Source organism: Schistocerca americana, chromosome 4 (genome assembly GCF_021461395.2).
Source record: "Schistocerca americana isolate TAMUIC-IGC-003095 chromosome 4, iqSchAmer2.1, whole genome shotgun sequence".
In the NCBI taxonomy this organism is placed as follows: Eukaryota; Metazoa; Arthropoda; class Insecta; order Orthoptera; family Acrididae; genus Schistocerca; species Schistocerca americana.
This window is the reverse complement of record NC_060122.1, coordinates 285,710,047-285,724,113: the sequence shown is the minus strand read 5'-3', so window position 1 is coordinate 285,724,113 and position 14,067 is coordinate 285,710,047. Positions and strand designations below refer to the sequence as shown.

General features: G+C 41.7%; 1 protein-coding gene across 1 annotated transcript in view; it reads left to right on the top strand.

Moving 5' to 3' along the window:
- Window positions 1–14,067, top strand: part of LOC124613417 (F-box/WD repeat-containing protein 4-like) — a 133,217-nt gene that overhangs the window by 41,706 nt on the left and 77,444 nt on the right. The window contains exons 6-7 of the mRNA XM_047142119.1: window positions 2,759–2,857; window positions 12,095–12,277. Of these exons, the coding sequence (XP_046998075.1) occupies window positions 2,759–2,857; window positions 12,095–12,277 (282 nt within the window). The remainder of the gene's footprint in view (window positions 1–2,758; window positions 2,858–12,094; window positions 12,278–14,067) is intronic.

Here is a 14,067-nt window from a genome sequence, read left to right as displayed (position 1 = left end):
CGTTAAACACCAACTACCTACCTACCTAACTAATACTTTTGTTATAGGGTGAAATCAGTAACTGTTTTGTGACTTAGATTCTATTATTGACTTATAAACAAATATGAATTCTGTACTAATTAAAAAAAATGAAGACGAACTACTATCGTAAAGTATTTATTTGGCTCTCTTCGAAAACATATTAGCAAAGCCAGCCCTTAATTAATTCCAAAATAATTACCAGGTTTGTCAAAAGAATTGTTTGTGTAGCTATATCTGTTAATTTCATTATTTAAACAAATAATTCAGCCTAACATTTGTGGTAGAAGTAACTGTTTAAAAAGAGGAATTTTTCAGTGTATTCAGTTAATTGAATGAATTATGTTTTAATTGTAATTTCTGTAACTTAAATATTGAACAATGTATAGTTTCAGTGCCTATTATTGTGAGGATATATATAAAGGGCTGAGGTTTGGTCCCGAGACAGTCGGTCCACCGCTGATTTTCAGACAGGAATTATGTATCAGATAAAGTAACAACAATGCATCAACTTAACAGTGGAATAAGTGTAACACAGATAGGCTGTGCGTTAGATCAAGTAACGACAATGTCTGTTCAATTATTGAGAAATAGTGTCACACAACTTTATTATTCTGCAAGAACTGTAACTGTGTAATTAGGGTTTTTACTGCTAATAGATGTTCAACAGCAAATTATTGTAGCAGTACGATGATGTTTGCGTGTAACCTATTAATGAAATGAGGCTTATCAACATTTACCAATAGTGAACTAACCATATAATTGTGTAATATTGGGGGGTTGTGAACAGTGAAAGTAAATAATTGTGAAACTCAATTGTGCAACAGTCGGCTACATCATTTACAGTTGTCAGTGTTGAACTTCCACTCCCCATTTTTCAACCAGTATAACAATGCAGTACGTCGATGCTCAGGACTATCAACGAAGAAATAAGGCAGGCAAACGTCACATCCTCTAGTTATATTGCAGTATTTCCTTTCGTGACATTATTTTAAGTTTGGAGTTGGCAATGTTTTCTCAGACTGACATACCCAGGAAATAATGTCCCAAGGGGAGATTGTCATTATCAGTATTGTGTCCACACTCAGGAGCCCTATTTCCTGGGTGATTTTTTTCAGTCTTTTGCTTGTCTTCTAGTCTTGAGATGATGATCAACAACTGCAACTATAGTGCTTCCACATCAGAAGCTACTGCACATAGGAAGAGGGCAGTAGGGAACATGGAGAGGATGAGGCTGTCTTGTCCAGAGTAGCAGAGAGAGGCAGCAGATATCTTTCATGTTGTCAAGCCTTACAAACTGTTGCTGAGAACCACAGTGAGCATAATAGCCATTCGCAGTATTTAGGAGGACATTTATCACTGTCCACCACTATTCACTGATCTACAGGCTTCAAATTATCACAGTGTGGGGAGGAGTGAATTTTAGTTTTGTGTATGATGTGTTTTTAATAAACCAAAACTGCAACTGTGGGATAAGATTCATAGTTTGAGGAATCAGTATAGTTCCTGGACTTGAATGAGAAACTGACCTTGTTGCCACACTGGAAGTATTTCAAGGCAAAAATCTGTAAAGGTTCTAAGCCTGTTGAAAGTGCCTCAGTTGCAGATAAATTCTCCATAGCATTATTTTACAGAGGAGTTGTTCTGTTGTGGCTGTGTTCTTCTGCGAGATCATCCTATCTTAAGTCCATAGGCCTCATTCAACATGAAGGCATTAGATTGGCAACAGGAGTCTTCAGATAAGCCGTTTTCCCAGCATCTGTGCTTAGGCTGGGGAATCGCCTTTAACCTTGTGGTGGGTTCCTTATAGTGCAACATATATATATAAGCTCCGGTCATCCCCACAGTCTCCATCGTTTAATCTGCTTGTGTGATCATCAGTAGAGCATCGGTGAGTGGTATTCTTTAAATTATATGTGTATAAAATTTCCAATAGATGAACACAATCATTTTCAAGGCACAAACGAAACTAGAGATGACTGTGTAAGGCAACCATAGGTAATTAATGATCATCAGTAACATGTACCAAGAAAAAAAGCCTTAGTGAATTTTTCAGCTGAATTTAGTTGTATTTAATGTTTTGCATTGTAATTATATTATAGTTCTATTAGTTTGAGGAAAGGGCATGAGTGCACATGATCTGTTACTATTCATTTTAATATATGGATAAAGAAATGTTGCCTGTGTTGTCTTAGCCAGGCAGTCTTTCAAATCTGTGGTAGGTGGGCGTGCTGTGGTCCCGAAAAGATTACTTATGAAGAAAGACTTGGTTTCAATAAATTTGTACATTGATATTAAGCAAGGGTCTGATAACCATGGTGTTAAGTGCTCTCAAAAATAATATCACTGTCACCATCAACATCAAAGTGTGGGTAAGTAAAGCTTTGCTAGAGGTTGGGAGGGGAGCAAACACAATATATTTCCAGGTAAAAACATGGAGATTGTTAATGGGAAATAAAATTATAAATCTTACCTAGAGTTGGGGCTATTACAAGAAAAAACATGGTAAATGTCAGTAACAAAAATTTCAGTGCCTATAAATGTCACCTGGTTAAGAGCTACTCATCTGTTACCCCGTACCATCCTTCCATTGGATGCTACTTCAAACTTAACATTATGAAGCATTACCAACATCGGTCATATGACACACAGTTGCAACGTGTGAATAGTAAACTTGTGCAGAAAATTTTACAGATTTCTATTGCATGTGCATAATTTTATACAAGATGTTTCATTTCAGATCATTTCGCACTTTACGTGAGTGGGAGAAATGCCAGATTTCCAAAAATTGGACTAATGGACGGTTCAGGGAAGTGTGTTATTTCGCAAGCACGACCAGGTAAATTTTGCTGTTGCAGTAACTTTGAGGGTTTATCCAGCCCTGGTTTTCAGCATGTTATACTATATATGGAACTTTCATAAATCATATCGCAGTTGTCATTATCGGGCCCACATTTCTACCAGTTAGTTGAATATTGGTACATAACCCTTGAATAAATAACATGCTCAGAACTGGAGAATGGTTAGTCCTGCTGGGGAACGAGCATTGTGTGATACGACAACATTGTATGTATGAAGGTATTACTTTCTTGGTCGTGTCGGTGTCTTAAGAAAGGTTATGACTCCTGTAAAAATTATGCTGGTGTCAAGATGAGCAATACACAAGGGAGATACATGTGTACTGTAACTAAAACTTCACAAGTGTGGGGCATCTGAGTATGTGATGTGTTACACTTCTGTTGTTTTGGATGAGTGATTCTTTACCTACACAAACTTTGTGTTGCCCTATTTTATTGTGATCCAGGTGAGGATCCTAGCATGTGGGGGGGGGGGGGGGGGGGGGAGGCGGCTTTCAGGCTGTCAATAGTTTACATGTATTATCAGAGAATATTAACACTTCTGTAGCAAAAAAGCTTATAAAGCTAACCTCTTCAGTGTATGTAACAAAGAGAGAAGAAATGTCTGTGACACACTGACTGTACCATCATAAAGAAGGGTGGTTTAAGAAGTCTGCTAAATTTCCATGAAAGAATGGGACCATATTTGTTGTGCCTTTATGGTCGCTAAGCTTGATTATTCCAAGGATTTAAAAAATAATGTTGTCCTCAGGGGCTCAGCACTCATTTGCTGTGTTCAGGCCATGGCAACCCGGGGTTCCTGAGCTGGGGACTGGTATGCACTGCCAGTCCTCTGTCACTGTAAGCTCTGGTGAACACTATGCGGTGCAGTGATGGGTAGTTGTGTGTTACAGGGAATTGAGTTCTTGGCTTGACCACCCGGATGTGAGTATGGTAAAAACCTCTATACAAAACTTCTCAATCTTGAGGTATGCTGCATGCTGATGAGATGCAAGGCTGTTTAGGTGAAACAGTCATTAGTGGCCAATCACTGGGGAACCTGCCACACCTTAGTTGTATAAGACTTACTCAGGAATGTGGGGCTCTGTATAGCCAGACTTTTAATTTCGCTAGGTGGTTGTGTGACGGAGATGGATTCCTTCAAAATTCTCTCTCCCCAATGAAATGGATGGGCTGCTGGTAGGTACCAACACCCAATCAAATAAGAGGGCTCGTGTGGCCAGTCCTCCAGACTCGGGGATGGTTCAGAATTCTATTGTCTTTGTAATAGAATACATGCTGCTACTCAGTGCGTTTTTGTTAGTTAAAAGGAAGGAGGGAAGCTTTGAAAAAGTCACACCTTTTTACATTCAAATGGTTTAGAGGGGATTGCAGGTACATTAAAATATGCTAAGTGAAACCTCAAGTTCTCAACAAGTGACAAACCTGCAGAAGCCAAAAGCCTTGCAGAATATTCCATTGAGACAGAGCTCCACACCTCCTTAAAAACTACAGTAAAGGTTTTGTCTTGTGCAGAGATCTGGTGGACATCCCAAAGAAGACCTGAAAGTTGAGTGGCTTGTAGAAAACATTGTAGATATGCAGAATATCATGAAAAGGGTGGTAGGTAATGTGATCAGATCTAACTCATTCATTCTCACTTTTAATAGCACGAATTCCCAGAGCATATTAAATGCCAGCACTTTGGGCACACCACTCTTGGATTTAAGGGAGAAGCCACTTGTGGCAAATGTGGTAAGGATATCCACAAAAGTGTTTGAATTGCTCTAGGGCTCACCCTGTCTGGAGTAGGGACTGATGTGTCTTTCTTGAAGAATGGAATATACAGCAGATCAAAATGACAAGACAGATCCCATACGAGACCACAAAGATTTCAAAGATTTTTAAGTTCATACAGCCCCCCCCCCCCCCACACACACACACCACACACACACACATTCCCTATCTGCTTTGCTTTGGTTGTTAAAAACTCCAGTTCAGAAAACTAGCACTGGTACCTGCGTTTGGCAGTGCACTTGTGCTGCTGCATTTACTTTGAAGTGTATACTTCCTCCCAGAACATCAGATAAGGCCTTATTAGCTAATGCTGTGGAGCTCCCTGCTCCTCCAAAGGTTCAATATGGTCCACCGTACACCATTGCCACTACTAGTGCCACGTTTGTGTTTCTGAAGACAACCCAGGCAAAAAATCAAGACCCAGCCACAGATGGAGACCAGAAATAAGCAGTCTGATGATTTTGCATTTCTCATGATTTGTCTTTGGAGCTGAGGGAGCTTGATGCTGGCCTAGGGCACTCATTTTGCCCCAGGACTGATCCTCCACCCACTATGGTCTCACATCCCAGATGGGATGGAAAGACAGGGTGAAAATGTTCCCCCTTGATAAAGGGCTTCCATACGACACAGTGGAACATTTATGGGTTCAGGAGATGTGGAGAAATTGAAGCTCCTAGCACAGGCATGCCCCCCCCCCCCCCCCCCCCCCCCCCCCCCGCTGCGTAAACAAAGAAACACTAATGCCTGTGTGACATGGAGCTATATCATTCACTGAAAGGACAACCTGTGTTCTGTGTTTGTCAATAACAGACACCATTCCTCTGCTCTCTCCATGGTTATTGAGCTACAAGCTGTCCCTGTTCACGTTGGTGAGATCACCATCTGCTACCTGTGTTTGCCTCTGTAGGCTGGAGGATTGGTTAAGTGGAAGGCACTGAATTGGATGGTCATCAGGGCTAACTGGACACTGTTCAGCCAGCTGGCTGTATTTGAACACCATAACAGGGTCCATGAAAATTGGACTGCATCACACAAGTGATCCATTATGCTGCTGATTTATCAATCGGGAGTCTTCAGGTCATCTTAGGAGGCAACCTGTACCTTGGTGGACTGATAAGTTCCATTTACAAACAGCAGCAAACAATGACTGGAGACATCACTCGAATGGTGGCAGAGCATTTTGCAGCGATTACTGCCAGTGACAAACATGATCCAGCGTTTTCCCACTACTGTGAGACTACAGATACGGGTAAGTTGGACTTAAGACCCCAAAATTCTGAGTCTTCCAGCTAGTCTTTCTCCATGTGGGAGCTGGAATTGGCACTGTCTGAAACTCGTAATTCTGCACCCGTTCACAACCAAATTCTGTACTGCATGCTTAGACATTTGCCAGCAGTGTAAAAGGAAATCTTCCTTGAATGTTTTAATTTGATATTGCAGACAGGGCACTTCCTCAGCTTGTGGAGAGAGAGACAATGATACCTCTTATCAAACCAGGAAAGGGCCTCACCGACTGTGCGACTTCTTAGCCACTCTGTGTGGATTCCAGAGATTTCGGTCCACTGTAGACAACCTGACCTTACTAGAGGTGACTACTCAGCAAGCTTTCCTAAGTAAACATGTCTGTCTTGATGTATTCTTTATCAGTAAGACGTACAACACTACTTGGAGACACAGTATTCTCTTGCAACTCCATCAATTAGCCTTTCATGCCCACTTCCCTATCTTCATACAGTCTGTCCTGTCTCAGTGATTTTTTAGGTCATGCGTTGGTGACACACTGGCAGCTCGTTTTGAGCAGGAGAATCGTGTTGCTCGGAGCACTTATTTTTTAAGTGTTACCCTTCTTAGCCATAACCATAAACAGTTATCACGTCTACAGTAAAGAGTCCTGTACAAGGTGCTTTATTTGTGGATGATTTTGTTGTTTTCTATGCTTCCTCCAGTTTTGCAGCAGTTACTCATCAGTTGCAACTTATTGTGTGGAGATGTGAACTGCTAAGTCAGGGTTTCAGTTTTCTGCAGATAAGTGTGTTCATTTTAATCATTCTCGTTGTATTTTTAACTTACCTGACTTGCATATGGAGGATACCATTCTTCATTTCAAAGTCTGAGCGAGATTTCTAGGCCATATTTTTGATGCCATATTGTCATGGTTATCACAATTGAGAGACCTGAAAGCCAGAACACAGAAGGCACTGAATATCGTAAAGTGCCTTAGACACAGGTCTTGGGGAGCACATAGGGTCATCTGCTCCAGTTTTATTGGGCTTTTCTACATTCACAGTTAGACTGTGTGTGCACAGTATACATGTCGGTGAGGAAAATTGTTGATGCTATTTGCCATGAGAGGATTAGGCTGGCCGCTTATGCTTACAGGACCAGCTCCGTGCCCAGTCTCTGTGCTGAGGCTGGAGAACCGCCACTCACCATCCGCCAGAAGCTGCTCATGGTGTGTCGGGCAGATAAGATCCTCACAGCTCCGACTTCACCTGTATGCCCTACAGTTGCTCTTCCACCCCTGGATGGCCTTTTCTCCAATTATTCATGGGCAACAATGCTGTTTGGGATCCACCTGCAGTGTGTGCTGGAGTCGCTCAGTGTGGAGCACATACAAAAATCCAGGGTTTTAACAGCCTGCCACCATGGCCTGCAGAGACCCAGAGTAATTTTAGATTTGGCGTAGTACAGGAGAGATGGCACTCATGCATATGTTTTTAATACATTATTTTATGACATTTTAACTGACCACCACAACTGTGCAGCTATCTTCATAGGTAGGTCTAAACAGGGGGACTCTGTTGGTTCCTCTTGTTTTCCCTGATTGTGTCCTCAAGGTCCGACTGCCTCAAGGCTTTGCTATCTTCGACGCATAATTATATGCGATCTTGCTGGTAGTGGAGCAGATGAGATGTGCTTTGAATGCTAAATTTGTTCAGATTCTCTGAGTGCTCTTCACTCTCTACAATGCTTGTACCCAGCAGACAAAGTAGCCCAGAACATCCCAGATGCCCTCCTCCAGTTACAGCAGCTAGAGAAGGCGTCTTTCTGATAGGTACCAGGGAACGTGTATTGTCGAGAATAAAGGGCAGATATAGCAGCTAAGGAGGCATGTCATGATCCTCAGTTATTTTAGTGTTCCATCCCCTTGCATGGTATTACCTCACTGTATAGCTGTAGAATTGTGCTTCGATGGGAGGATGATTGGCTGGAAGTGATAGACAATAATCTGCATCTAGTAAGGCCCACATTGCAGCTGTGGCATACCTCCTTTCAGCCACGAAAATGGGGTTAGGTCCTCCGTACTCACCTTCACATAGGCCACAATCCTCAGATGCATGGCTTCTTGCTCCAGGAATAGGACCCTCCAATTTGTGGTGCTTGGGGCATACATATCAATGTGTGCCCTCCCCTCCCCTCCCCTCCCCTCCCCTGCCTTGCCCCAAGGGCTCACCACTCTTTGGTGAGTTCGTGCTTGGCTACCATGGGGCCACAGCCTTTGCAGCGTCTCTTCCTTTACCGTGCTGCATGTCTATCATCCTGCAGTTCTTTTTCCCGTCCCTGGGGGAACATGTCTGGGATGATGGGAGTGTATTCTGAAGTTTTGAAAGACCGGCATCAGAATATTTCATCTGTTTCTTTCTTTCTTTCTTTCTTCTATCTCCATCTCCTCCTCTTCCTCCGCTTTGGTATTTGAGGTTTTCTCTTTATTTCTTCTTCCTACCTGTGCGTTCCTGAAGGCCAGCCCACGTGTTTGATGCGTAATTCCCAGTGCCTGGTCAACAGCTAGGATTCGCACATACCCCCTGGTATAGGCCAGGCCCAGGGAGGTGTGATTGCCTGAGCTATTATCTTGCCAATTGCCTGTTGGGCCCTCTGTCTGGAGTTTGGTAGGTGTGACCTGAGGTGTGGACAATCACATAAGGTGGGTGAGACCCCTCTGAGAGGGTCCCCTGTTAGAAGGAGCGCATCATTGGAGACGCAGGCAGTCATGGGGATTTCTTTGCAATGAGCCAATCATCATCTCAGTCTACATCTGCTAAATGTAAACTGAGTGAGGCTAAAGATTCAGAGACTCTCCCAGCTGCATCTTGGTTCCTTGTGGTATCATTTACTAAAGGTCAGTTTTTTGCTACGGTTAATCCATTTGTTATTCAGAAAGGTGTTGATGTAATTGCAGGCCTTGTTAAATCCTGCTCTTGCTTACATAATGGGACTTTGCTTCTAGAGACCAATTGTGAGTTTTAAATCCAACAACTGCTTACAGCTTCGCTCCTCCACTGCTATCCTGTTCGTGTCGAGGCCCACTGTATGCTGAATTCTTCGCATGGTATTATTTACACTCGGCTCCTTAATGGTTGATTGAGAGAGAAATCCAAACTTATCTCTTTGATCAGGGTGTTACTGTGGTCCATTGGGTAATGAAAAAGGTTGATGCAACCTTAGTACCTACACACTCTCTTTTTCTCACACGTGATCGAGTAGTTCTTCAATTGAAGATTAAGGCAGGCTGTGAAGTCATCATGGTCCAACCATACATTCCAAACCTGATGTGTTCCTACCAGTGTCATTGGTGTAACCACACATGCATGTCCTGTAAAAACACAGCCAATTGTGCTAATTGTGATGGAGATGCTCACAAGGGCAATTACTCACCTCCCTCTCCCTCCTGTATCAATTGTAAAGACGACCATTCCACCCCATCCCATGAGTGTCCCATGTACCTCAATGAGAGGGCCGTTCAGGAGATCTGTTTGAAGAAAAAGGTACCCTACGCCATTGCTCGCAAGTTGTTGGCTGCATTTTACCATTTGGCACTTGTAATACAGTTCTTCCTATGCCTCACTCCGCGAATGACATGGTCATGCAGACTTGCGACCTCCAATTCGGTATTACAGTTGTGACGTCCAATATCATGATAACATCCATACCTCTTTCTCCTACAGCTGCACAACAAGCCACCAAGTCTTCGCCCCTGGCAGCAAAATTGCCTGCTACACAACCTGCAGCCTGGACAGGACAAAAGGAATGCTCCTATGAAGATTTTTTATGTCCCTCCAACCAACAAATGTCTGAGTCTTCATTTGTCAACTGTAAAGGCTTTAAGAAAATGAACAAAGACAAATGGTCTTGCTTTTTCCTGACTCGGAGATTCTCGTCAATGGTGACACCGTGTGATACCCACACCCAACCAGCCTCCAGTTTGCCTGGGCCCACCACCTACCATTTTTCTGCCCTGGAATCTGCAGGCTGACCCAGGGAGAATGCTGATGCCTCAGTAGATTTTGAGAGACAGCGCCCTCCAGCCTCTGTGCCCTGTAGCAGTGAGTCTTAAGGATGGCAACTGGCCTCTGCTGAGGGGACTACACTTCATTTGTTCCCTCCTCCCCATTCCTCTTACCTTGGCCTACTAGCTCTTCCGTTCCTTCTGATGATCTCCATTTTGCCCTCTGTCGGGAGATGGTGTCACTTTGGCATCACCACTGGTCTTCTCTTCACGGGAACAAGCTCGGGGAAATTAAACCTCTCCCAGTGGCTTGACCAACCTCCTCTCGGCCCTCTTGTTGCGAGGAGATAATTTTAGCTAGGTTGCGTATTGGGCACTGTCTTTTTGGCCATCCCTATTTGTTAAGTGGTGGCACGCGAAAAAGTGCTCTTTCAGCAGGATAATGCACCATTGTACAAATCAATGATAACACTGGAAGAAGTGCATCTATGGGTCTTTGAACTGGTTCCACATCTGCTCTGTTTGCGGGACTTAGTCCCCGGAGTAACTTCTTCCTGTTCCCCAACTTGAAATTTTATTTTGCTGGGAAGAAATTTTCACGAAATGAGGAAGTGGTAGTTGCAGGCAATGAGTATTTTGCAGAGTGTGACAGAACCTATTTTTCTGATGGGATGAAAACGTTCAAGGGTCACTGGACCAAGTGCATATCCCTCAAAGGAGACTATATTGAGAAATAAGGAGAGTTCTTTGTGAAACAAACATTTTTTTTTTCCCTTGCACTTTCACCGAACTCATCAAACCACCTTTGTATCTACAGTAATGAACTGAAAGTAATAGTTCGGCAAGCACTAACCATTGAAAAATGTTGCAGTAACTTTTCAAGAACCATATAGCTATCTAATGAGACAATTTTTAAAGTAATTGCTTCATGCCAGCAACTAAAACTCTGCAAAGTAATATTCCAGACTCCTTAAGCAATGGGAAAACTACATGCTTAAATGCAGTAATAGTGTTGTCACAGATTTTGTGAGCTGTTTGCATTCCCCACCTCTCCCCTTGGGCCCCAGATGCCTACACGCTGGCATTTGAGCTGGAACAACCTGCTCTGTTATTTGTAACATTATTTCCAAATTTTTAAGGAAAGTCATGATCTTAGTGTGTGCCTCCCACATATCAAAGGAATGAATTCCATCAAAATTTTCCTGTCAACATTTTCACTCCACAGAGGGGACTCTTTAATATGAGTACTCCCAACAGATAAAAAAATAATAAAAAAGGATGATGTGGAACTTGAATAAATGCGCTTTTTATTCATGATCAAAAGTCTACAGCCTTAGACTGAAAGCAAAGCAAGCACTACCATACCGCAAAATTTGTTTTTAGAAGAAAGTATTCATTGATGTTGTTTTGTCTGGGAGCTGAAACTGTATCACTGCTTATGTTTGGGCATTGCTGGGACCACTTTTCTCTGTCATGTAATTTTCTTGGTTATCTTCTATTATTGTAATAATGAAATTGAGTACACTGTTTCTAATTGTGGAAACTATGCAGTACAGCAAGCATGAGTGTCTTTGTGGTATGCTTGGGGCTATTTTTCTCATTTGATTTCCTAAATATTGTATAAATGTTTGTAGCACTGTATCAATATTGTTGTAAACTTCCACAATACTTGATCGCCACGCAGGTTCAGGGAAATGCTGCTAGATACCAAAGCAGTCGCCACCCGATAGAATGAGTTGACAGTTAACAGATTGACTTCTTAGGGTAACACTGTGCATCAGTGTTTTCATTTCAGTTTCCATTCAAATCTGTTATAAATATGTGTTGATTACACCAAGACCTCATGAAGATGAACACCAATGAGTGAATGTAAAAGTTTTTTTGTAACTGAAGAACAATTTAGTATGGTATTAGAGTGAATATAAAGTTTTATCATTCTAATAATTTAACTAGTCTAGTCACTCTACCAGAGTAGCGTTCTTGATGTCGACTGTGAAGTTTTTTGACATTCATAAATGATTATTTTGATTTAGGAAATCCAGCAGCAGCATGACCATCAGCACACATGTAGAAATAGCTTGGAATACTTTTTATTTTTATTTGTTTATTTTCAGGTGTTCCACTTGTGAGAACTTTTATCAGTTAACTGATACTGTCAGTTAAATTGAATAGTAAAACCTTTACAGTATCATGAGTTTTTCTCTTATTGTTGTAGGTACATGCCATGGTTGTCATTGTCTGACAAGGTTCTGTGGCTGAGCAGAGGAAATGTGATAGAAGGATACAAGCGAACGAAGAAAGGTTTAAATGTTTCTCGTGCCCTGTTCTCTCTGAAAGGACACACTGATGATATTTGCAGATTTGTAATACATGATGAAATTATCATCAGTGGTAGCAGGTAGATGCTGATATTTGTATCTTTTCATAATATAAGGCACTCACTATTAAAGAAGAGAACAGACAGAAATTTGCCAGCGTCACAAAAAAGGGTGATGGTCACAATAGTGCACTAAGAATATTGGAATTATTATTATTTTTTGTAGTAAAAATTGTTATGTGTGATAATTTTTCTGTATGTTGTAGAATTTGGCAATAACAAATGTAATTCCTTTCTTTATGAAGTCTCTATGTCTGCACGTATGTTTATCAGGCAAAGCCAACCGCTAAAAAGGTTTGCAAGCATGTTGCATGAGGCACTTCACACTCGTCAATGATTAATAAGTAGTCACACAAACTTTCCCTTGTTCCATTCGTCTTGCTACATTGTTACTTTATTTTAGATGTAACTACAGTAGTTACGGATTTTGTGAAGTCCCTCTTATGCTGTGTGTTTTCTGTTTCGGAAAACTACTGAGAAAAAGTGTAAGGAGGGGCTACTGGATTATGTCTTGACTAGACTGAGGTGCAAAAAAGCATATGAAACTGGTAGAGTAGGGAGTGGGGAGGGGGGGGGGGGGGGGGTTGTGGTTAGGAAACGTGGTAGGAACAGCAGCAGAGTGATAGATAGGGGGGATCATGTGATGGAAAACAGAATTGCAGGTGACCATAATACACTGAAGGAGCAATTTCCACAAGTGAAATTCTGGGAAGCAGGCACAGTAAAAAAAAAAATTTACAGATGGCTCTGGCTGTGAAGCAGCCATTGAAGTGGAATGTGAGCAGTATATTTTTTTATGTGGATGTTGTTGAGCACGGTGTGGTTCTGGCTATGCTTCTGACTGAAGAGCTGGTTGATCATTCCTGTGCAACTGTAACAGCAAATTTGGAGTGTGGCTCTGTTTGTAAATGGATGGTATATATCAATGTCAGAATTATTTGTTATTGTTTACATTTTTATAATGAGTGTATGCAGAGAATTTGAAAGGAGGTACTGAAATCTAAAATAATAATACTAGGGATGGGGCAGGGAGTAGCTTTGCTCTGAAAATGTATTTTCCCTAATCCATTAAATTTTGGGCATGCAGCCACGCAAATAAAATTTCCTCTACTGATATTTCGGCCGTGTATCGTCCGGCCATCTTTGGAGCGAGTCACAAGACAGTCTTGTGACTCGCTCTGAAGATGGCCGGATGATACGCGGCCGAAATATCAGTAGAGGACATTTTATTTGCGCGGCTGCATACCCGAAATGTAATGGATTATTCATTACGCCGGGGGAAGTTGAAAATGTATTTTGCCTGTTTATCATGTTCTTTCTTATCAAGTGGAGGACCAAGGTTAACTGGTTATGCACATCGTAACATGCAGTGACATCGAGGTTTCTAGAGGCATCAAAGGTTCCCCAATAGTTCTTTACCTCAAGGGTAGCAGTATAAGATTTGTCAAACAGGGCCAATACATATCCTAATTGTTTGCAGACAGCAGCCAGTTTCCTCTGCACCTGCATCTAGTCCCTATCCATCTCCCACAATGTAGATCCATATAATAGTATCAAAGAATGTACTAAAGTAATGAAACTGGTTACTATAGGATAACCATTTAAACACGAGACAAAAATTACATGAATGTAGCCCTGCAGGCAGCACAAAACTACATTACTAAAATCACACAGAATAAAACCATAAATTAAAACAATTACTGATGTCTTTTATATTGTAATGACACTAAACTTCTTTGTAAAAACAAAAACATAAACTATTGGATAAAGACACAATCTGTGCTTGTCACTGCTCCTCCCCCTCCATAGCT